We start from the raw sequence: 25,343 nt of genomic DNA on the forward strand, positions 1-25,343 counted from the left end.
AATATATTTTGATCACTGTGTTATGTCTGTGTTGTAACTACCATATATATCTACATATATATATATATATATATATATATATATATATATATATATATATTTTTCATTGATGATTTATTATCTGTTTTTAATAGAAATGAAGGTGTGTTTCCTGGATCATCATCACACTGAGGACAGTTGAATTCATCTGTTCACCGTCTCGTTCTACAACCACACAGTAACAGCAAAGGTCAGTGCAACAAAGATATTGCTACACTGGTGATTCTCTTCAATCCCATTTTGAACATTGCTGCTATATGTTTTACCTGCAAAATTATCATTTTGGAAAAAGGTGAATTAGATCCCACTCAGTTTTATATATATTCAAGGTGACAAGGGTTAATGTAAACTGTTGGGGGCGGGAGTTCACTAAAGCCCCTATTTCACACAGACCACGAATCCCACGAATGGCCAGGGATTGACAAATTTCAGGATTCGTGGTTGTATCGTAATCAGTTCGTGAAGTTCTTAACAGATTCGTATATATTCGTAGTCAGTTCTTGCACTTCTTGACTAACAGGAATTAGTGGCAAAAATCTTGATGTCCCTATTTCACACAGATCATGAATTCCACGAATGGCCAGGAATTGAAAATTTCAGGATTCGTGGTTGAATCGTAATCAGTTCGTGAAGTTCTTAACAGATTCGTATATATTCGTAGTCAGTTCTTGCAATTCTTGATCAATCAGCAATTCATGGCAAAAACTTTGAGCTGTTCAACATTTTGGCCACGAACTCCCGATTCAAAAAATCGTAGTTAATTCGTAGCATTGTAACTGAATCTTAATTGATTCGTAGGCATTCGTATGTATTCTTAACTCATTCGGGGATTCGTGAATACCTGCACTGACCACGAATCGGCTACAAATCAGTCACGAATCTCACGAATAATCGCCGAAGCATGTACGAAGCAAGTAAGAACTATTTACGAATTCACGATAGCGAACGAATCAGGCACGAATCCGCTACGAATCTCCCGAATCTATCACGAATCAGCTACGATTGCCGGACAGTTGGGTATATAAGGAGTTTAACATTAATTTCAGGTCATTAGCTGCTGACGATTGTGTCACGAAATCCACAAATTAGCAAGATGCCAAGAAAACCTGCAAGAAAGGGCAAGGAGAGATGTAAGGCAAGCAAGCGAATCAGGGAAGATTTTACAGAAGGCTCCCCACCTAGAGAAGCTACCCCTCCACCTGCAGATGAATCAGCTGCAGAAGTAGAAAAAGATGTGGCAGATTCAGCAGCACAGTCAGTGGCTGCTGAGTCAGTGGCTAGTGATGTTGATGATGAACTAGCAGCTTCTTCCCAGTCCAAGAGCAAGAAGGCCAGGGTCTTGTCCAACCTCACAGAGAACGAACAAGAGGAGGTGGCCCTATTCCTTGAGAGGAGTGACTTTATCTACAACAAGAGGCGGGCAGACCATACCTTTGTCTCAAAAAAGAATAAGGTTTGGAACGATCTGGCACAGGAGATGGGGAAAGAAGTAAAGGCTTTAACTACATTTTTCGAGAGTATCCGTACACAGATGGGGAAACTCAGGAGGAAGAAGAGCAGGCAGGCAGCTGTTGATATGACAGACCGCCAACAGTGGATATGGACCAGATTCCAGTTCCTGGTGCCCCACAGCGGACAAGTCACCAATCGCACAGTCCAGAGCTTCCGGAGTAGCGCCACCATCAGCCAGGGTGAGAAGTCCCAGGAAGAGGAGGCCCAGAATCCAGTAACCACCTCACTGTCCACCACCGCTACGGGGAGCTTGACTGTGACGGAGCCCAACAGGGGATGCAGAAGCAGAGGGATGGGGCCACAAATTCTGGACCAGGCACTGCATACCTGCCAGGACCGCCAGGAGAAGCTGTTACAGATCCTGCAAGCCCCTTCCGTGCCTGTTGCCCCCCACCCAGAGAGGTTAAAGTTCGCGGAGTACCTCGGGCATGCTTTCCAGAACCTGCCCCAGTCCATCTATCGCGACGAACAGAAGGCCATTTTTGATCTTCTATACAACGCTGAGAAGCAGGCAGATGAGGAAGCAGGAAGATCAGCACCAGAACCAGCACCAGCACCTACTCAACAGCACCAGCAGTGGCAGCCGCATCCCTTGCTGTGGCAGTCCAGACCAGTGGCTCCAGCTCGGTCGGTGTGGCACTCACAGGATTCAGCCTGGGTCGACAGGCAGTTCCCAGGGTATACCCAGTCCCCAGCCAACAGGAACTGGTCCGTCAGAGGTCCTCACAAGCAGCTACCTGCACCACCATGATGCCTCCTGCTGAAAACAAGCAGCCCCAGAGGTCCTCCAGTGCCCTTGTGTCCCAGGATTCGTCATTCGGCAGTCTGTCTGAACTACTGATGGACGTAGAACCCACAGCAGTTGCCACTCCGGTCACAGAGACGTCGACGGCAACCACTGAGACTGACAGGTCCTCACTCTCCACTCCTTAGACTGTATTATTAGCTATGTGCTACTTAGAATGTGTGCTTTTAGCTGTGTGCTTTAAGTGATATGTTTTTTTATGATTATGATATTCATGTAAAAACATGTACTTTGATAAGTATTTCTGTCTTTCAGTTTGAATAATGCAAATAAAACTTCAAAAAAAAAATTGTGATAATAATAATAACAATCAGAAGTTCATAATCCAAAGTTGTTTCTACAGCCATTCGCTCCTACCACTGTTTCATGTAGGGAAGTTGCCAGTTACTTGTAGGAGCATGTGCATCTAGTGCTGGTTAATCGTCCAGGTCGGCTGAGCCCGCCCTGGAACGATACGAGTACATGTAGGTTAAAGGGATAATAACTTTTCGTATGAGATCTATATTTCACAATAAAAACATTGTGAACAACTCATAGAAATATAATATTTTCTGTTGCACCACAAAAACGGCAGTTATAGCTATTATTCTGATATTTGAGCTTGTCTTAAGACCACGTGACCTCCACTGATAGCTATACTCTGTTAAAATCAACTTTTTAGAAAAAAAGGGACTAATTTTGAATGCTAAAATGGATTCATTAACCATTGGTAAGTATGGCAAAACTGTTGTTTACTCCAGGAAAATTCATTTTTTGGCCAAGTTATTATCTCTTTAACTGACAGCCCTTACATGTCTGAAGTACTGTTGAAAAAGGTGTAAAATCCAACTAAAACAAAAGCAACTGCTGAACCACGATGAAATTTAGACAGATGGGCTAGGGCAATGTGAACATTAAAAAGAAAACAACAATGCTATGACTGAGCTGAAATTCTAATATACTGATTGCGGCAGCTGTTGTGCCAGGAGTCAGTAGAGCGATACAGGCCTATTGCTCTAATACGTTTTATTGGTAAAAAAGAGCATTTGTAAACACTAATAGCATACATCGTTAAACATTTCAATATCAACAGTCATCATTTAATTAAGATTCACTCCAGCTAGTCTCTCTTGCCACGGAACTGAACCTGCTTCACTATTAAAAAAGGCCTTAATATAGTCCCTCATGACTTTGCCCTCTCGATTGTCTCTGTTGGGTGCATTAAACTGGGGTATCTCCTGCAGATGTTGGTCTGCCCTCCAGGCACCAGGGATTATGTTGTGCTCCTCCTCTTCCTGGTCCACTTCCGCATTCCCAATGGCAGGGAACCTGATCCTCAGTAAGTTGTGGAGGATGACACCTGTCTCCACCAGTAACCGCACAACATCAGGTCCTTGTTCCAGGGTGCCCTGGAAGCATCTCCATCTGTTGGCAAGTATTCCGAAACCATTCTCCACCACACGCCTGCCCCTGGAAAATTTGTAATTGGCCACCAGCATGTCATTGTCCAGAGCCCTACTGCCATAGGGTTTCATGAGGAAAGTCCTCAGGGGAAAGGCATCATCTCCCAGGATGTAGTAGGGTGTGTCTCTGTTATCACTGGGCAGAGGATCGCTGTCAGGAAAGTTTATGGTGTTGTCATCAATGCACTCTTTCAGTTCTGAAGCACCAAACAACTGTGCGTCGGATTGATGACCTTCTCCACCAGTGTCTATCCAGATAAACTTATAATCCGCATCCACCAGGGCCAACAGCACCACGGAGAAGAAGCCTTTGTAGTTGTAGAACACACTGCCTGAGTTTTGTGGTTTCCTGATGGCTATGTGCTTTCCATCCAAGGCCCCCAGGGCATGAGGAAGATTCCATCGTTCTTGGAACTGCTGGGCAATGGCCTTCCAGTCCTCCTTGGTTCTTGGCAATGGCATGACGTCATCTTTTAACTCCTGTATGATGGCCTGACAGACTTCCTGCACACTCCATACCACCATGCAATAGCCACATCGGAAGTCATACTGGAGGGTGCGATACCCGTCTCCTGTAGCCAGGTGTCTGAGCGTCATGGCCAGCTTTATTCCAGCATCTAGGGCTGGTCTCATATGGGTGTCCCTCCGCTGGATGACTGGGCTAATCCTGTTGAGTAGCTCATCAAACATGTGGGCAGGCATTCTAACATAGTTGGCAAAGGCATTCTCATCTTCCACCCTCAGGTCCTGCATCAGTCTGTTGTAGTGACCATATTCTAGCCTTCTAGCTGGTGTCAGCCACGGTTTAACCCACCACCTGCGGGCTCTTCTTTGAAGCAGTCTTCTTCTAACTATCAGCAGCTGGTGTTGATACTCAATTTCCAGGGCCAATACAACAGCTGCTCTACGTTGAACATCCATTTCAGAACTGATGCACAAGCTCGGCTGAATGCCTTTTCATACCTATCATGAGGGGAAATACCACGAAATGTCAAGAATAGTCCAGAAATCACTTTTATCCGTACCCAATTCGTGCATGCATTCGGCGTGTGCTTAACTAATTCCTTATTGATTCGTAACGTTCGTGCAGTATTCGTAATAGATTCTTATAAACCGTAGTGAATTCTTGAAAATATTCGTGCGATTCCAGCCGAATCCCACGAACATTCGTAACACTATCGAACCTGTATCGTAACTGGTTCGTAGAGCGTGCCGTATTAGGCCAACAAATTTGCAAAATCTCACGAATTCTCAGGAATCCTGAAATTTGTCAATTCCTGGCCATTCGTGGGATTCGTGGTTTGTGTGAAATAGGGCCTTAAGCAAAAATCTTTATATAGACAAAATTTCATGTATAACTGATGCTTGTTCATTGTCTGTTGTGACATTGAATGTGTCTGCATGTATTCTGATCACTGTCTATGTCTTTATTGTTCCTGTATGTGTTTATTATAATATAATAATATATTTTGATCACTGTGTTATGTCTGTGTTGTAACTACCATATATATATATATATATATATAATTTTTTTTTTTTTATTGATGATTTATTATCTGTTTTTAATAGAAATGAAGGTGTGTTTCCTGGATTATCATCACACTGAGGACAGTTGAATTCATCTGTTCACCGTCTCGTTCTACAACCACACAGTATCAGCAAAGGTCAGTGCAACAAAGATATTGCTACACTGGTGATTCTATTCAATCCCATTGTGACCATCGCCACTATATGTTGTAACTGGGAAATCATCATTCGTAAATGGGTCATTGAGATCCAAATCAGTTTTTGATATGTTCAAGGTGACAAGGGTTAATGTTAACTGTTTGGAGTTGGGGGGCGAGCATTCGCTGGGCAAAACTATTGATATAAACAAAATTTCATGTATACATCTTGATGACTTTGCATTGTCTGTTGAGACATTGAATGTGTCTGCATGTATTCTGATCACTGTCTATCTCTTTATTGTTGCTGTATGTGTTTATTATAATATAATAATATATTTTGATCACTGTGTTATGTCTGTGTTGTAACTACGATATATATATATATATATATATATATATATATATATATATATATATATATTTCATTGATGATTTATTATCTGTTTTTAATAGAAATGAAGGTGTGTTTCCTGGATCATCATCACACTTAGGACAGTTGAATTCATCTGTTCACTGTCTCGTTCTACAACCACACAGTATCAGCAAAGGTCAGTGCAACAAAGATATTGCTACACTGGTGATTCTATTCAATCCCATTGTGACCATCGCCACTACATGTTGTAACTGGGAAATTATCATTTGTAAATGGGTCATTGAAATCCAAATCAGTTTTTGACATGTTCAAGGTGACAAGGGTTAATGTTAGCTGTTTGGAATTGGGGGATGAGGGTTCGCTGGGCAAAAGTCTTGATATAAACAAAATTTCATGTATACATCTTGATGACTTTGCAATTGTCTGTTGAGACATTGAATGTGTCTGTATGTATTCTGATTACTGTATATGTCTTTATTGTCACTGTATGTGTTTATTGTATTATAATAATATATTTTGATCACTGTGTTACACATTTTTTAAAAATGGCCCAATTTTTTTTTTTTTTTTTTTTTTTTTTTTTTTTTTTTTTTTTTTTTTTTTTTTTTTGACCAAGTGGGCCAAAATGGCCCTACCAGATTTTGACCCAGGAATTAAGATCCCTGTTATTCTAAGGAAATTCCAATGGATTTACTTTTTAAAACATAAAATCAGTTGGGGCGTGAGGGTTTGCTTATCAAAGGTCTTGATATTGACAAAATTTCATGTTTACATTCCGATGCCTGTGCATTGTTTGTTGTGACATTGAATGTGTCTTTATGAATTCTGATCACTGTCTGTGCGCATGTCTTAATTGTCGCTGTATGTGTTTATTATAACATAATAATATAACCTGATCTCCATTATTTCTCTGTTATAACTACTGTATATGTCTACATATATATTTCTTATTGATGATTTATTATCTGTTTTCAGTAGAGATGATTGAAGGTGTGTTTCCTGGATTATCATCACACTAAGGACAGCTGAATTCATCTGTTCACCATCTAGTTCTACAACCTTACAGCATCAGCATAGGTCAGTGCAACAACGATATTGCTACACTTGTGATTCTTTTCAATCCCATTGTGACCATCACCACCATATGTTGTAACTGAGAAATAATCATTTGTAAATGGGTCACTAACACCCCATTTCCATAGATTTTTAGATCTATCTATCCCTGTGGGGAGTCTCACTAGATTACTGCCAGCTTGGCCAGATTAAGCATCTGTTCGCCTACTAAAAGCTGTAAAGCGGTAATTAACTATAGTGCCCGCTCGGCTGACTGCAATTTAGCGTGAACCCCCAGGGAGTTAGGTCGATCTAAATTTTAATCCCTGGATCGATCTAAATCTCTGGAAATACACCCTAAGATCCATATTAGTTTTAAATATGTGCAAGGTGACAAGGGTTAACGTGAACTGTTCAGTTGACGGAGGGGGGGGGGGGGCGACGCTTGGGAAAAATCTTGAATTAGTCAAAATTTTATGTATACATTCTGATGCCTGTGCATTGTCTGTTGTGATATTGAATATGTTTATATATATTCTGATCACTGCCTATATACAGTTTTGTGCAGAGAAGATGACATTACGGATATGGATAAACCACCCTAATCTTATGTATCGCACATTTAACATAATTACAGGGTAAACACAATAGGCCACAATGCTTAGCGTGTCAGCTGGGTTATGGGAAGTAAGTCGAGTTGGCCTCGTTTGAGGTGATGAGTGACAGCCTTAATTGCCACCTCTCTCTCTACTGATGCTGCTGAGCGACAGTGTTAATTGTCATCTCCCAAGTCCCAGTTGCTTATCTGATTATCTGCCCGACTGCACACAATCATTGTTCATCTATATGGGGCACGCTTTCATTGTATTTGTCCTTTAGATAGTATTTTAGATAGCATTTTCTTTCTTAACGATGTCTTGGTTCTCAAGGCTCAGTTACAATATAAAATGTTACTCCTAAAATTGTTTCAATAGACGTTTTTGCTGCATATATAGCACATAGTTACTTATTTTTTTGCTGTTAATTGTGTTGTAAATTTCAAATTTCCCATGTGTTATTGATTCTGAATGTTGAAAATAAAGGATCCATAACCCTAATAAAGCCGAGGTCCCAACTACGTTTTGGACGCATGGTTTTCAGGTTACTAGCGTCCGGCTAGGACGTAGCAAGATTGCACGTAGCGGCTGTTGATCATGTCAAAAAGTTTCTACATGCTGTTTGCGTCCTCCAAAAGTCGCACAATGGACGTGCTCCTCACGCACGAACTCCCACGTTTTCCCCATTTTTTGGCCGTAGACCACACGTAGCAGCCCGTACGTTCGGTTGGGACCTAGGCTTAAGACGGCGTATTTTACATTTTTCCCCAAGTCATCAATTTCATCTCAAATTATTACATTGAAATGCTCACACTATTATAAATTTTGAACATATAATTGATTGCAGTTTAACCTGGCTTTGCCCTAACCTGTTAACCTTTTAACATCATTTTCGATCACGAAGAACAACATTGGCCGGGTAATCTATCCAAACACGTTTTTCTTTTTTTTTTTACTTTTAATTATGAAGCGGCGCGGAGTATTCAATTGGAGATTGGAGATTATATCCATTGACTCGTACGTCAAATTAAATGCTTGTAGAAAGGGTTTTTAAAAGGATTTTCTAAGAACATGGAGTCGACAAAAAGTATGATTGGAGATTAAGCAAGCATTTAAGGAAGATAATCAACAATCATGGTAATTGCGTGTAATCCACTTGCCCGGGTCCCTTTAGATCTTATCGAACGCTCCAAAGAATTGCGGAGATGGAGAAATGAGAGGATGATCTTATCGAAAATCTCAGTCTACCTGTACTTTGGAGTTATTAATCTAACTTACGTGGCAAGTGAGCTCTGATTAAACGTGTCACCAAAATCTTTTGTTCGACTTAAAATGTCAAAGAAGTGCCACGTCTTACTTGTAATTTTGTCATCTTATGTGACATTTTGGCTTTACGGCTTATTTTGATTGTGGTGAAAATTTTTATCATTTTTTACCGCAATTCATTTGTCAGAAGTAACCTTCATTGATAACTACATCTACTTGCTGACCTAGCAAATCTGTTTTTATTGCACTTTTCTATTAGTCTCTGCCAGCATGGTTATATAATGTTTTCAAGGAATCTGACCGGCTACCATTACCAATTCACCGTTCCGAGATGAGTGATTGACAGCATTGTTTTAACCAGTAGAACCGTATAATTAATGTCACGTGATACGCATGTGTAAACAGCTGCCATCTTACCGGACAAACAATCATCTGTCCGGTGTATCAGATTACGCTGAAGATTTTTGCATTTTTTGTCACTTAAGAATACGTTTCTCCGACAAAGTCATGCCAGTAAAACACTGTTGTTATGGGTGTTGCAAATCTGATTCTCGTTATCCGGAACGAATGGAAGGGGTGTATTTCATTGCTTTTCCGAAGCCAAAAACACAGCTGGAGAAGTGTCTAACCTGGATTCGTGCATGCGGTCGTCCACACAGGCAGTTTAGCGTTAAGAATGTAACAAAAAACACATACATATGTTCAAAGGTGAGTTAAAGCTCTTATTTATGCAGTGCAAGTATTAACTTATTCAGTTCATTACAAAAACAATTTATTCACAGTAAACGGTATTCAAAACGTGAAGATGGCGCCGAATATTAATATGGCGACAGATTTAGTAAGTTTGTATTGCAGGACAGGGAATGTAACAGCCACGCATCGAAATATTGTGTATTTTCCCTGTTTACTGGGGCTTTTTCCTTGTTAAACCACCAGTGTTATGGAAATATGTTTGATGTTTAAGTCTTTAAACCATAAACCCTTATGATAAAAACTATACATTTTTTTATTCATGTAGCATTTCAAAAATGCCATTGGCCCAACATCAGATTATCCTGACCCTATTCCCTTTGACTGCAGTGTCTTCAGAAAAGCAAGGAAAGCAAGGAAAAGACTATTGCAGGAGGTTGAAAGGTAATATTATTATATTACACATCAAAACATCTGAGAACATGTAAATTAAGCATAATTTTCAATTACTCGTTTCTTGATAAAAGTTGATCAGGAATTATGTACACAACAGAATATGCTTTGTTCAAACTAATACCCCTGTCACACTTATTCGGAATCAGCAGGAATCAAGCAGAACCAACTGGAATGAATAAAATTTTAATTTCGTGCACCATTTGGGAGGGAATTTCAAATTTACCTTTATTCTTACGGCTTAGAAAGAATGCCGCTAGAATGCTCAGAATGAACATCAAATGATTCTTGCACATTCCAGATATAGGCCCGAGACAGAATGAGCAAGAATGCCGTCTGAAATACAATTCTTTGTACGTTCCTGGATATTAGAATAGCTGACCCTAATGTTTTGCTCATGCTCAAAACCTTTGAAATGCATTCAGTGGGAAATTTATTTGGTTCTGGTGTACAAGTGATCACAAAATTTATGGATAATGTTCCATGACATAAATAAAGTTTTTAAAAATTGGACTTGTGGTCCCCATTCAATAATTTCATTTATTTGTGAACAACATTCTTTATTTAATGTCCCCAGCTGTAAACATAACAAAAAATTCATAGATTATAATTTTTTTTAGTTTAAATTATTTTTTGTTCTTGCAGTGGTGAGGATAATTCACATGCATCTGAATCAACTGTTGAAACAGAAACTGGTACAAGCACTCAGACAGAAGAACAGTGTAAGTTTATTTCAAGCTTAAAGTGTTAGACAAAAATGGTTTTGCAAAGTCTTTGAAAAATCTGGATAGTTTTTGTAGAAGTTCTGTCATGTAAGCTTGATCTGGCATAATCCTCTGAATGTGCATATCACATTGTGTAAATACAATAAATTCACAGAAGTCGCATCCTGTTATCATGAGCTGTCCTTGAATTTGAGCGTAATAGTCATGGGTTGTTTTTAATCTTATTTCCCCATTATTGTTTTCAAGACAAAAATTGGCAATGTCTTCGCATGCAGTCGAAATTTTCATGTTTCTTGCTGTGAAGGGACATTTAATTTCTACAATTCCGGTTTGTCCATTGTCACACAACTTTCCATCTGGAGTTGCCCCCAGGAATGCGTAGTCCTTGTTAATAACTAACCCACATTCATGAAAATGGGTATTTCTGTGTCGCTCCATGTACCCCTTCTTAGCTTCACTTTCATGACGTTTTCCATATTCTAAAGATGGAGCTGTAATCTGTTTTGATGAAAATAAGTTTCGTAAAAATTTTTCAGTAGGTACTGATTTTCTATTGATCACACGACCAAAATTTGAGGCAGTTAGTCTGGTCTTGCGTGCCTCAAACCAATCTTTTGACAAAGATTGATCTCTGGTTTTAAGTTCCAGCTTAACAAAATCTGTGTCATTATATTCATTGTTCAAAATAACATATTCCTCGGGTAAAATCACTGGCGATGGTTTGAAAACAGAGTTGTCACCACACCCAATTCCGTGGACTGGTTCCTCTGTCCTTTTGATGTTTCTTGTCTGAAATAAACCAGTCATAATTGAAAATTAAATGTATATTTAAATAAGAACTCATGTCAGCATATACATTTATTATAATTGTAAATCTATCTATCTATCTATCTATCTATATATAAATATATAAATATATATTTTTTTATTGCAGGGGTTTCTCCAATGGACATGTTAGCTACATCTACGGATTTACACATATTGCGTGGTGAATTAGATTTGAAAAATAACAAAATCAAGCAGTTGGAGTCAATGATCATGAAATTGAAAGACGAAAATAAACAGCTGAAGGAAAAAATTGATGATCAAATGAAATTTGGAATAGAAAGCATTTTAGACAAAGAACAGAAGATAAAAGGACTCTTTAAGTACTACACAGGAATTACTCATGAGCGGTTTAAAAGTCTGTTCAATTTTTTGCTACCAGACAACTATATACTACAGTATGAAAAAGGGCGGAATGATATTAAAATTTTGACACAAGAGGACTGCTTATTTTCTGTGTTGATATGGTTACGTCATAATTTTGGTTTAAAGGATATTGCCATTAGGTTTGGTTTAACTGTTCAGTCTGCTGGAATTGTTTTTAATACATGGATAGCCCACATGCATCTTAAGTTTGGACAACTGTCAATTTGGCCACATAGAAATATCATTATTGAGAATATGCCAAAAGACTTTAAAGCTGATTTTCCAAATACATTGGTTATTATTGATGGTACAGAGTTCAAAACACAAACTCCATCTGCTCTTGGTTTGCAAAGTCAGATGTATAGTGATTACAAGTCCAATACAACACTGAAGGGTCTTATTGGCTGTGATCCCAGTGAATCTGTTATTTTCATTTCAGAACTATTTACTGGGTCTATATCTGATAAATGCATAACTGAACAGAGTGGATTTTATGAACAATTAGATAAGCTTAAGCAACAAGGTTATATTGCTGAAGGAGACTCTGTCATGGCTGACAAAGGATTTACAATAGAAAAAGAATTAAAAACATTAGGGCTCAGATTGAACATTCCTCCATTTTCATCTAGTGGGGCCCAAATGACAGCAGCACAAACATACCAGACTCAAAAAATAGCTAAACACAGGGTTCACATTGAAAGACTAATTGCAAAAGTTAAAACTTACCAAATTATTTCAAACATTATACCAACTAACTTATTTCAGAGTGTAAATAAGATATGGACAATATGTTGCTTTTTAACTTTATTTCAAGATACTTTTGTCACTGATAAAAGCTCACATGAAGATAATTGATGATTAAAAAATGAAGTATAATTGTAGAAATAACTTTTAATGGTACTTATTTAAATGAAAATGTGTATATATAGAAGTGAAAAATGCTTTATTGTATACAGTGATTTTTTAACCCCTATTTTGCCATTTTTTGGCCAAAAGCTGATGAGAACTTGTTGTCGAAATGTAATGCGATATCACACAGATTTTTACCTGATAAGATAGATATGAGCCAAGTTGCACTTCTCCTAATGGTGTATCTACTTTTGGAACATCCACTGAAGCAATATAGGCTAATGGGGTCCCTTTCATGTTTTTGAGGATGTTGATGTCTTGATGGGTTATCTTTGGTAATCTGAAATTCAACAATATTTTCACATAACTTGAACACCCAGGTTTTGAAATAATACTACTAAATCATCTAGTGTAATTTGAGTGTTACACAATGTAACACTACACTCGGGTCGAAAACAAACTACCCGATGTCTGTCCTGTACATAAAAATATTATCTCTGTAGAATTTTATTGCTAAAAAGTATGTAATAAAAACCATAGTATGGGCTTTCAAGCATATGAGTTATTTAAGTTAGATCTTAAAGGCCTCGTCCCAAATGATATGTGTGTACAATATCCAATGCATACTTACACACAGTCTGGCTCAATGTGACACAAAACAGGACGTCTTTTCCTATTTTCAACAGGCCTTGCTACTACAACATGGTTCAATGGCACTGGCTGAATTTTGTCACCCCTTGGTACATGCCACTGCTGTGGTATGCTAGTACAGCTTTGTTGGTCTGGTACATGTGTGAAATTGTGAAGTTTAAATCCCTGGAGTGTCTTGAGGAATCCAACTATATGGGAACAATGTCCATTCAAACTGAAAAATTAATAATTTGTCATGATTTTTCTGGGGAAAAGCAAAATAAAGCATTCAGCACATGGTTGAAAATGCTGGATTCATGAAAATAAATATCTATATATTTTTAAAAATTTATTCAAAACATACTGGGAATAGGGATGAAAAAAATGCAAGTTAACAGTCTATTAAAAAAACTTGCTGAGGCAGCAACCATTTGATTTTCTAGGGGGTGGTTTTGGATTTTTGTCTGGTGAAGACTTTTTAAATTTTTTTCTTGATGCAGTGAGACTAATATTTTTGCTTCAAATTTAATACACCTCATATGGTAAGAATTATTTTTCCAAACTGTCAAAATCATTTTTTACTCAAATCTATACTCCCCCCCCCCCAAAAAAAAAAAAAAAAAAAAAATCAAATACAAGAGAACACTTAACACGTTTTCAAGGGTGGTTTCTAATCATTGTGTGTAAAACAACACAGAAATCTAATTATGTACTTGTAATAAACACCATTTGACCAAAATATATATTTATCACATTCTGAATGACTCAATATCGTGTCACATTCTACAGAAGTTTCACTGCGCAAATATAAACATGTCCACGAGTGTGGTACTACAGTAGGCTAGATATAATAGATCAAATGAAAGGCGTGAATGGCGTACGCAACATTTGTACCTCTAAAAGTATCTTAATTGAAAGAAAAAAGTAGAAAATGTAAAAACTTACCCGGCTTTACAAGAACAAAATGAATCTGATAACATGTTATCGTCGATTTTGATTTGGAGTTTGTGCGGTTCTTCATTTTTCCTCATCGACCGCCAACAGTTTGCATCAACATAAATTGTTCCGTTTCTCTCGGAAATCTTCACATTGTGAATATAACCTTGCGTAAAATAATTCAGTCCTTTTTCAAGAGCTTTTTTGGATAAAGATTTACTATTCGGAAGGAAATTAACTGCGATATTTTCAGGTATTTTCTCTAAGGAATCTGACACGATGTTCGTCTGCTCGGTCGCCATTTTGACTATAGCTTGTTACACGTAGCAACAATATCTAAGGGGGCGGAGCTTATCCGCTCATCTCGGAACGGTGAATAAATATGTTACAAAAATTGTTTTTTGAAATTTGCTTGGTTTGGTGCATGTAAGCTTGCTCTGCCAAATTATACATTACCGATACGGGCTGTCACCAGTACCTTCTGTTTTTTTTCCGAATTTATATCAGAATATTCTATCTATCGCAATGAGTGAAATGTCTGGCATATATTCATATAGCAAATATTCTTTTATGATATTATTCATACAACTTATTCAATCCAGATTTAGTTCATGTGTATCTTGATGGAATGCTTTAAGCAAGCAGTTTTCTAAGAACTTTATTTTAAATTAATGGTTTTATATTCCCATCCTTCTGTTGAAACGAGCAGTTTGCTTATTGTTTCATGAATAAAATAATGAATAAAAATCCCTTCTCCATACAATGTTCTTCGTTTGATAATTATCCTTGTTGTACAGTGAACGAAAATAAAGGCAGTCTCAAGAAATATGTTGATGGAGAAATAGGAAGAAGGTGATCTTATTGCAACTCTCAATTTACCTGTACGTTGCAGTAATTAAACTGTTAGCTTACGTGGCAGCTCTGATTAAAAGTGTCACCTGAAAATCTTTTGTCCCACTTAAACTTTCAAGATGTGCCAAGTTTGATTTCAATCACGCTCCCTGCGGCAACTGCCGATACGAGACCAGCACCTGACAACAGTGAAATTGTCATCCCTAGAGGAAATCTAAAGCACAGAGATGTCTGCTCACCAGTTGTCCAAAGTTGGAAAGTTAATGGTACAGTTAAAAAATATACGAAAACCTACACCCTAGAATAGATCACAGAATTAAGGAATGTGCTTTTGTGCGACTACATGTAGCCCTACTTCTACAATTATTATTATCATCATTGAATAATAAGACTCTGCCCACCACCTATTAACTCAAACATTACAGAAAGAAGGTTCCCTTAAGATTTACACTGTTATGTTGTTGATGTGATCTGTAAGTTTGATGTTCATTACATAGGATTGGACGTTGCTTTTGGTCCCTTCTTCACTATAAACTGAGCCACACAACAGTGGTCAAATTCCTGCTTAAATCAAGACGGCTACTCCAGCTCACTTTCCGGCCATTTTGCATTAATTTGACACATGTAGTCGAACGTGTTGTGTAAAATATCAATGAAGTACTGATTGGCTTAAAAACCGGAAGTTCGAGGAAATGAACCAAGCGTTTACCTTGGCACAAATGGCCTTCGTTTACAACTTGTAGGCAGTCATGTGACGTGAGAGTACCGTGAAAAAGAATTTTTGCGTTTATGTTATTCCAATTGAACAGTATGATCAGTCAGACGTCAGAGAAAAAAAAAACAAAATTATTTTTGGTTTCAATTTTATTTATTTTATTCTTTTTTGGCCATTTTAAAGTTGGCGGAGCTTGAGAAACAAGTTGTTTGAAAAAATGCCTTACACCTTTTAAAAGAAGAATCGCGTGCATAACTGCTGGCGAGAGTAAGGATTGACTGGGCATCCTAGTAGTCTCTGTTGGGATTGATTTTTTACAAGAAATCAATAAATCAATGTAAATTACTCTTAAACGTCCAATTCTAACCAGGGCAAAGTCATGTTTGGGTCGCGTCGCAGCGTAACAGAAGACGATTTAATAGCCCACAATTAAGCGGGATCATATATCACGCCTCTTTTCATGCATGGTTGTGTTGCCGCAAGGCGAGAAAAACCCCGCCGTCACCCTATTTACATAAGCCCACCCCTTCTTACTCATCGCTGCATGTGTGTAAGATGTACATGTACGTAAGATGTCTGTAAAATATACGTAAGTACAAATTTTCACACAATTCTTTTGTGCTCCTAAGGGGCATACGTAAGACAACTTAATCGTTTTTGAAGTAAGCATATCCGTAATGTCATCTTCTCTGCACAAAACTGTATGTATTTATTGTCACTGTATGTGTTTATTATATAATATATTAATATATTTTGATCACTATGTTATTTCTTTGTTGTCACTACTGTATGTGTCTATAAATATTTTTATTGATGATATATTATCTATTTTTAGTAGAGATGAAGGTGTATTTCCTGGATTATTATCACACTGAGGACATCTGAACTGACCTCAACCCGGCAGCCTCAGCACAGGTCAGTGCAACAACGATATTGCCATACTGGTGATTGTCTTTAACCGCAGTGTGACCATCGCCACTATATGTTGTTAACTGAGAAATTATCATTTGTAAATGGGTCATTTAGATCCAAATTAGTTTTATATATTATCAAGGTGACACAAAGGTTAATGTGAAATGTTCGGAGTTGGGGGGGTTGGTTCGCTAAGCAAAAATTTTGATATAGACAAAATTCCATGTGTGCATTATAATGCCTGTGCATTGTCTGCATGTTAATTGTCACATGAAATGTGTATATGTATTCTGATCGCTGTCTTTGTCTTTATTGGCGTTGTATATGTTTATTATAATATAGTAATATATTTTGATCACAGTGTTATTTCTGTGTTGTTTCTACTGTATGTGTCTATAAATATATTTTATTTTTGATGTATTATCTTTTTTCAGTAGAGATGAACATGTGTTTCCTGGATTATCATCACACTGAGGACAGCTGAACTGATCTCAACCCCACAGCCTCAGCACAGGTCAGTACAACAAGGATATTGCCATACTGGTGATTGTCTTTAATCGCAGTTTGACCATCACCACTATATGTTGTTAACTGAGAAATTATCATTTGTAAATGGGTCACTTAGATCTAAATCAGTTTTATATATTTTCAAGGTGACAAGGGTTAATGTGAACTGTTTGGAGTTGAGGGGGAGGGTTCGCTAGGCAAAAATTTTGATATAAACAAAATTCCATGTATTCATTCTGATGCCTGTGCATTATCTGTTATGACATTGAATGTGACTGGATATATATTCTGATCACTGTCTATATATGTCTTTATTGTCGCTGTATATGTTTATTATAATACAATATAATAATATATTTTGATCACTGTGTTATTTCCGTGTTGTTACTACTGTATGTGTCTATAAATATATTTTATTTTTGATGTATTATCTGTTTTCAGTAGAGATGAACATGTGTTTCCTGGATTATCATCACACTGAGGACAGTTAAATTGATCTCAACCTCGCAGCCTCAGCACAGGTCAGTGCAACAACGATATTGCCATTCTGGAGATTCTCTTTAATCGCAGTTTGACCATTGCCACTATATCTCGTAACTGAGAAATTAATTATCATTTGTAAATGGGTCACTTAGATCTAAATCAATTTTATTTATTTTCAAGGTGACAAGGGTTAATGTGAACTGTTCAGAGTTGGGGGGGGAGTTGGTTCACTAAGCAAAAATTTTGATATAGACAAAATTCCATGTGTGCATTATAATGTCTGTGCATTGTCTGTTGTCGCATGAAATGTGTATACCATCCTAATTTTATGTATGTGTACATTTATTCCGTCTACCATAAGAAGATTAGATGCGATTAAAACGACAGAAAAAACAGTAGAGGAAGTGTGCTAATGATAGGGTCGCTAAACGATTTTTGACGGAATATAGTGACTAGCCTAATCTCCTGGTCACCTGTGTAGGCACACCCCCCCCCCCCCCCCTTAGAGTACTTATGTAAACAAACGGTCTCCCGTACCGAACTATCCTTTTGTTCAACAGCTTTGTGCGTGCAGCGGATTATATTTGTAGTGACACTATATAGCTAACTTCAGTTGAATCTGTGAAAGCTGTTATTTGATTCATTCTGCTGTGTCGGACATTGTGGACCAGCCCAATGTTTCATTCACTTATTCTTTTCTGAAGATTGGTGATGCAGATTTTGAGTGCTTAATTATTTACCCTGCTTCTAACAAGTGAAAGTGGAAGGGAAAGAAACAGATACATTAATTAAAGGGACTTGTGGTGGAAGAAAACAATAGACTGTTTTGCACCAAGGTGATGGCCCATAACAGGAGGGATTATACTTTAAATATAGACTCATTGTTGTATGGTTTATATTTGTGCTGACTTATTTTACTCTCGTTCATTTCTTGGAACTAGTTCCTTGAATGAAATTTTGCCTGTATAAATTTACTCTGTGACATGAATTAATTAATAAAACTCTCCCGTTGAAAAAGGGGGCTTTTCGTAACTAATACAGGTTCACAGGTAAGTTGTTCAGAAAAAACGCCGTTCAGCGCCGCTACCTTCAGGAAAGTGTATCCTCCGCTTGGAACACTGGCATTTTTTGTTATCTGACAAATTAGGGCAGATGTCCATTTGCGTTTTAGCTATTAAGCTATTTAGCTATTAATTCTGAATTTACGGGTATCCCCGATGAAAGCACCAGGATGAACACTGAAAAGCGGAGTACAATAATTAACTTTTTTAAATATCGATTACAACATGCTGTACAATGAGTAGTAAAAGGTTTAATGAACATATTTGTCTAAAAAAAACAATTCATTTCGAAATTGAAAGAAGCAGTTTTTTTCGGGAGGCATGGGAGGGGGAGACATAGTTAACATCAGGTGATTCATTAAAGCCGAGGAGTGTTTCGCTATCAAATATGTAAAGCATATGTCATAAAAACACTATAATAATTTTTTTGTTACAATCTGCAACATTTGTTCATTTATATAGCAGGGTGAAGTTAATGCCAAAGGTAAATAATAACTAATACCGTAATCCTTCTTGTCCATTTATTTCAATCGTATCAAAACGTTTGATACACAATGTTCATAAATGTCATAATTTTGTCGATTTATTGAAATCATATTTGTACAAAGTGGGTTAGCATAAGTTAAGCAACAACCAGTATGAAAATCAACTGCCTTTTTAAGTGAGGCAAGACGCCCTCTTCACACTGATTATAACCTTGATAAAGACATTATGCAACAAGACAAAGGAGTTGTGTAAAGTTCTGTTAACTCGAGTGTGAAACAACACATTCTTTGTCACTTTTACAAGACAATGGAGGCGAGCAAGTGGAGTAATTACAATATACAATCAAAAGGAAATTAGTTTAGAAAGCTTACTTCAGGTCAGCCCTTTGCTTGTTCGAAAGAGAGAGATATCGCGACTCGACCTTCGTGTGTTTGTGTAAATGTGTGAAAGACAGGCAACTGTCTTGAATCACTGTTGGTATTGTTTGTAATCAATATTGAAGTATACCCCCTTCGCCTACATGTAAACGTGTTAGTTTGTCTCATGTTCACTATATTTCTTTCAGGTGGATCAGACAAGGTGTTGAGATCGATAAAAGTAGAGTGCAATTTGGTGCAATTTTTGTGAAATGACTTAAGTGATGTGCACGATGTGTTTAAATTCTTGATTTTTTTAATTTGTAAAATCTTTCATACACGGCCTCATATTTATATTACTCTCAGGCTATACTCTTCGATGTTATTGTATTACATGGGACTCTTGGAAACCTGAAGCATAGAGCATTGTGAAAGTTAATTCGCAATGGAGTCTTGTTATCTTCTTCATGCAGTTTTATACAGTAGGACACATACTGTCAGGATTTAGGTGTGATTTGAAACGTCATGTATTTTCTGCTACGTCCGGGTCACGAAATAGCACCAAAACATTGGCGCGATGAAAAATGCATACGTCGGAAATAAATAAACTTTGCGAAAAAACTATAGTGAATTGACTTTCCATATTTTAGAGACTAAACAAGGAGTTATCCGTCTATTGAAAAACTGTAAGATTTTGTCAATGCACTGTACAGAGTTACAATTATTTCTCTCTGAATCAAGAAAACTGAAAAATTTTACATGTCCGAAAATGCTTTTGTATAGCGAGGGACTATATTGCGAGGAAATTGTTTCCAAATACGAAATTGGCTTAGAATTAATAAAATGGTCGAATATATATCCAGGTTTTCGATTTTGAAGGGAATTTCCCGCACACTCTCTGGTTAAGAAGTCTCGACAGAAAATCAGAAAAGTTGTGAAAAAACAGAGCAAAATTTCTCCCCTGAGGCACCTCCGATAAAAGTGCACATCTCATTCATTTCCGAACTTAAAATTACGTTTATTCATCCAAAAAAGTTAGTGACTAACCTCAATTTTCATGCAAAGCAATGATGTTCCATAACTTGCTACGACAGTATTTTTTTGACCTTGAACTGTGGAAGTTCAAAAAAGTCATGTGATACAAATCATGTGACGCGCAGATTTGGGTGCTAAAATGCACCTTTATAGACCCATATAAGTCAAATATAAATTTAAGAAACAGAATAAACATTTCTTTTATCAAAGACCAAAAACTTAATACAAATTTAGTAAATTTACCCGAAATCCCATCCACTAAACGAGAGGTGAACTGAGGTGCTTTCCAACGAAACCCCACAATTTACCACGAGGCAGGGACAGGTGAAGTAGGTTGTGCGGCAAGTTATGATTTTTATCCTTGCTGAAATATGGAACCCACATATTTATAGCATGTCAGAGACTCATTATCAGGTACGTATACAAATTATTTAGATTGTAAAATATATATAAATGCTTTTTATTACGAGAAATGTGCTAGTTTCGCTCCACTACTGTACATAATCAAACATATTTGTTATACATTGTATCTTGTAGGTTTGTTGTTAAAATGTGCACTGTGTGACCGACGCAGGCTCATTCAGAGTACTCTAACTCCGACTACAGTTCAGTTTTAAGATTAACTTTTGATCTAGTGTTATTTAGAATACTAATATTACATAACATGTGCCTTAATTAGTACGTACGTGTACTGTAGCTGTACAATGTACATGTAGCACCTGTCGTGTAAAGCACAGATAATGTGCTTTAGAGTTGTATATATTGATTGAATTATGAATACATCACCTTTTATTTGTAATAATTAGCAATAGGTCAGGGGAGTATTTGGCAAGATTTAACATTTCCCTTGTCTTTTTTTCAGGCTGATAAAATTTTTAAAACTTTCCAACATTGATGTAAGGAAAAAGATGTTTGGATATACATGTAGAATGGTAGAAGTATTTATGTAATATGAGCTTTTTTTCATGATCAGTTAACACTCATTTTCAGTATAAAGGTCCATTTGAAAGTGTAGGGTTTATTTTATAAATCATCGAAAATTTTTAAATCCATGACTTGCTAGTACAGGTATGAAAATGAAAGTTGAGACATTTATACACCATACTCACTTACTGTTGAAGTTGTAGATTTTTTACTTAAGTTAAAATGAAGTAGATCTATTGGGGAATGTATTATGGTTCTAAGAACAACAGTAATAAAGGTTTAAAATATAATCCACTTATGTTTTCTGTATGAAAAAAGATAAAGCCAGTAATTATTATTTTATTATGTGAGTTCCTAGACTTGTGTTAGTTAAGTACCACTTGGACATATCTTCCGTCCCTCGCTCATTGTTAGTCAATTTTTTAATGTTAAATGGACCTATATATTGAAAATGGGTGATGGGTGTAAACAGATTGTTTTTACTTTTAGTTGCATGGAATTGTAAATTCTGGATTTATTCTGATTTTCTTTTCCAGATAAAAGAAGAACAGTTTTTTCAGATATTACAGAATCTCTGCCAGGCTTTGAAGTGCCCTGAAAAGTGATCACGATGATATGCTGCATCGTTATCATGCATTCCTATTAGTCATATTAAAAAAACTGTCACCAAGCCCTTAGTGAAAATTGGTTATCAAAGTATTCTTTGGCAGCACTTACATTTTTTGAAACATAAATATTGAATTTTTTAAAAGAAATATGACTTCGGTGGTATTTCTTTAAGATAATTGGATGGCAGTGTTGCAAACAAGTGTTATTATGGACACATTTTTTTCTAATTGGACTCCCAGGAACCAGACTGCTTTTCAGATTCAAACAAGAATTTAAAAAGAAAAAAAATGTCAGAATAGTAAAAGAGGTACTTTGAATATATTTACAGTCCACGTCCATTTATATCCAGTATATAATGCCTGGTGTTCACAAATACAGGTAGAGCCCTTTTAGGAAGCAAGTTACATATTCCCATATTTTAATATCAGATATCAAATACAAGCATATGGAACTGTTTTGAATAAAGACATAAATTGTCCTTGGTGGTCAGCATATTTTTCTCTTATTTTAAGTCTTAAAAGGATAGCTAATGTTTTTTGAGGTAATGCATTTGAAGACGGAACATGTATGAAAATTTCTTCAGCAAAAAAAAAAAAAAGGAAAGTCATTAAGTTCAACCTAGTGCAATGAAAGTGAATTTTTTTCATTAAGTTTGGAAATATTTTTTGTTTTTATTTATGTATTTTTTAAATTTTTACACACTTTGTATAACTAAATACTTTGTGTATTCTTACTAGCGCCCATGCATATGGATTTCCTGTGCATGTATACTTGTACCATTGTTTTGAAAATAAAATTATATCCTGTTGTTTTTTTTACCCTCTGTTTTTTTATTGAATATAAAAGAGGTAACTGTTCATATCAGCCCAAAATGGATTCTCCTGGAGTAAATGACAATTTCCCCCTTCTTACCAATATTAATAGTTACTGGGGTACTGAATCAGTTTTGACATTCAAAATTAGTCTGTACTGTAATTTTTTAATTTGTTTTAATATTTCAAAAGATTACAGAGTACAGCCACCATGTGATTGGATGGCAAGAACAGTTTCCAAAAATATTGTGAAAACTACCATTTTGGTGGTAAAATGGAATATATATATATTGTATTCCTATGGGTTCTTTACACTATTTATTCTTAAATGTGAATTTCATACAAACAGTTGTTAACCCTTTAAAATATTAATTTAAGAAAGGATGAATTTGTCTGTGCAAAATAAAGAAAAACAAGTTGGTTTTATTTTAAACTTAAGTTTTGGATTCAGAAATGTTCAATTACCTACATAATTTCATAAGTAACATTGAAACATATGCAAGGTACCCCTTAGCAAAATTTTAAGCTTCCCGCACACTGTTTCTGCGGATGCGCAGCAGATTCACAGTAAGGGTTTCTGCGGATGCGCAGCACGCCTCATTTGCATGGTAAAATACGCACCTCCCGCACACTCCTTGCACATCTCCTGCACACTCTCTGCACACCCCCAACACCACAACCAACACACTTCTTGCATACCTTCTGCGTACTTCTTGCATACCTTCTGCGTACTTTTTGCACACATCCTGCGCACATCTTGCACACCTCCTGCATATGTCTTGCACACCTCCTGCGTACTTTTTGCACACCTCTTGTGCACTTCTTGCACACCTCCTGTGCACTTTTTGCATACTTTCTTGCACACTAATTTAAATATTTTATAACACAATTTAAATTTTATTCACTCGTTTTTTCAATCAGTTAATATTTATTCTATAAAGACAGGTTCTGAGTTACATATTTAAAGACGTGCAAACAGAAATATTGTTAAATCCGTTTATCAACAACAAACAAGAAATTACAGTCATATATTGTGCTTTATTAATCAAATTAAAAAATCGAACAAAATCAGCAAAATCCAAGCCATGTCCATATTTCTCTTCTTTACGTCTTTCTGTCACATTTCTCTCCTTTACTCATCCTGTCCTGCTACGTCCATCTAAAAAAAAGTATACCATAAAAGTCCTACAAATTTACCACACTGTGCACAATGCTTAACATCCAAATCTTTAACATCCATGTGGAGGACAAAAAACCATCAATATACACATTACTGTTTGAGAAGTCCTAAAATCAAGTTCAAGTGTTTATTGTTCATATAAAGAAAAGGTAGAGAGGTAGGCAGAAAAATGTCTTGGATATTAAAAAAAACAAAGTGCTAAAACTGCTTTGAAGAATACTTTATATACATGCCTCGCACATTGTTGTTATGTTGAAATCTTAAGGTTTATAGTTGCATTCACTTAAGTTTTGGATTCAGAAATGTTCAATTACCTACATAATTTCATAAGTAACATTGAAACATATGCAAGGTACCCCTTAGCAAAATTTTAAGCTTCCCGCACACTTGTTCATATAAAGAAAAGGTAGAGAGGTAGGCAGAAAAATGTCTTGGATATTAAAAAAAACAAAGTGCTAAAACTGCTTTGAAGAATACTTTATATACATGCCTCGCACATTGTTGTTATGTTGAAATCTTAAGGTTTATAGTTGCATTCACTTTTTCACTTATTTTCAACATATACTTGTTGAATGATGTAATCAACTTGCAGTTAGTGTTGTTCTCTTTTAAAACTTACTCTGCACAGCTCTTTCAACTAGAGAATCCTTCACAAAAGAAACTGTTGCTGACAGTTCTTGTGGGCTGAAAAAACTTTCTAGTAACTTCTTTATCACAAAGGTACTTGACTTTTTGGTACACTTTGTGAGAGTTTCGATGAGCCACCAACTATAGATATTCACAGCAAAGTGTCCCTTCCAGCAAAATTTTAAGCTTCCCGCACACTTGTTCATATAAAGAAAAGGTAGAGAGGTAGGCAGAAAAATGTCTTGGATATTAAAAAAAACAAAGTGCTAAAACTGCTTTGAAGAATACTTTATATACATGCCTCGCACATTGTTGTTATGTTGAAATCTTAAGGTTTATAGTTGCATTCACTTTTTCACTTATTTTCAACATATACTTGTTGAATGATGTAATCAACTTGCAGTTAGTGTTGTTCTCTTTTAAAACTTACTCTGCACAGCTCTTTCAACTAGAGAATCCTTCACAAAAGAAACTGTTGCTGACAGTTCTTGTGGGCTGAAAAAACTTTCTAGTAACTTCTTTATCACAAAGGTACTTGACTTTTTGGTACACTTTGT

The 25,343-nt window shown here is 36.6% G+C and overlaps 3 protein-coding genes and 2 long non-coding RNA genes across 10 annotated transcripts; 3 read left to right on the top strand and 2 right to left on the bottom strand.

The window, feature by feature from the left end:
- The first annotated feature begins 129 nt into the window (after positions 1–129).
- LOC106158283 (uncharacterized) lies at positions 130–2,971 on the top strand. The gene is made up of 2 exons (XM_087011668.1): positions 130–229; positions 1,086–2,971. The coding sequence occupies exon 2, from the start codon at positions 1,133–1,135 to the stop codon at positions 2,300–2,302; it is 1,170 nt and encodes a 389-aa protein (XP_086867794.1). The 5' UTR covers positions 130–229; positions 1,086–1,132; the 3' UTR covers positions 2,303–2,971.
- Positions 2,972–5,920: 2,949 nt separating this feature from the next.
- LOC106158295 (uncharacterized) lies at positions 5,921–22,983 on the top strand. 6 transcript variants are annotated; one of them, XR_015334192.1, is made up of 7 exons: positions 5,921–6,013; positions 6,814–6,915; positions 16,630–16,709; positions 17,141–17,220; positions 17,655–17,734; positions 19,809–21,048; positions 22,095–22,983. It is a non-coding gene; the product is annotated as an uncharacterized LOC106158295 (long non-coding RNA). The 6 variants fall into 6 exon arrangements; XR_015334194.1 differs by having other exon boundaries at positions 17,658–17,734; XR_001237900.3 differs by having other exon boundaries at positions 17,144–17,220.
- Positions 7,442–13,214, top strand: LOC106158290 (uncharacterized). Its single transcript, XM_024077011.2, has 4 exons — positions 7,442–9,461; positions 9,772–9,887; positions 10,542–10,618; positions 11,556–13,214. Exons 1-4 carry the CDS (start codon positions 9,147–9,149, stop codon positions 12,665–12,667), a joined length of 1,620 nt encoding a protein of 539 aa, XP_023932779.2. The 5' UTR covers positions 7,442–9,146; the 3' UTR covers positions 12,668–13,214.
- LOC112042443 (uncharacterized) lies at positions 10,585–14,628 on the bottom strand. The gene is made up of 4 exons (XM_024077010.2): positions 14,237–14,628; positions 13,293–13,526; positions 12,860–13,001; positions 10,585–11,410 (listed from the first exon to the last, which is right to left on the bottom strand). The coding sequence occupies exons 1-4, from the start codon at positions 14,527–14,529 to the stop codon at positions 10,625–10,627; spliced, it is 1,455 nt and encodes a 484-aa protein (XP_023932778.2). The 5' UTR covers positions 14,530–14,628; the 3' UTR covers positions 10,585–10,624.
- A 1,014-nt stretch (positions 22,984–23,997) lies between the features above and the next one.
- Positions 23,998–24,954, bottom strand: LOC147762127 (uncharacterized). The gene is made up of 2 exons (XR_015334089.1): positions 24,779–24,954; positions 23,998–24,138 (listed from the first exon to the last, which is right to left on the bottom strand). It is a non-coding gene; the product is annotated as an uncharacterized LOC147762127 (long non-coding RNA).
- Between the last annotated feature and the right edge of the window lie 389 nt (positions 24,955–25,343).

The sequence above is a fragment of the Lingula anatina genome, chromosome 4, assembly GCF_051362555.1.
Source record: "Lingula anatina isolate TDL-2025a chromosome 4, LinAna3.0, whole genome shotgun sequence".
NCBI lineage: Eukaryota > Metazoa > Brachiopoda > Lingulata > Lingulida > Lingulidae > Lingula > Lingula anatina.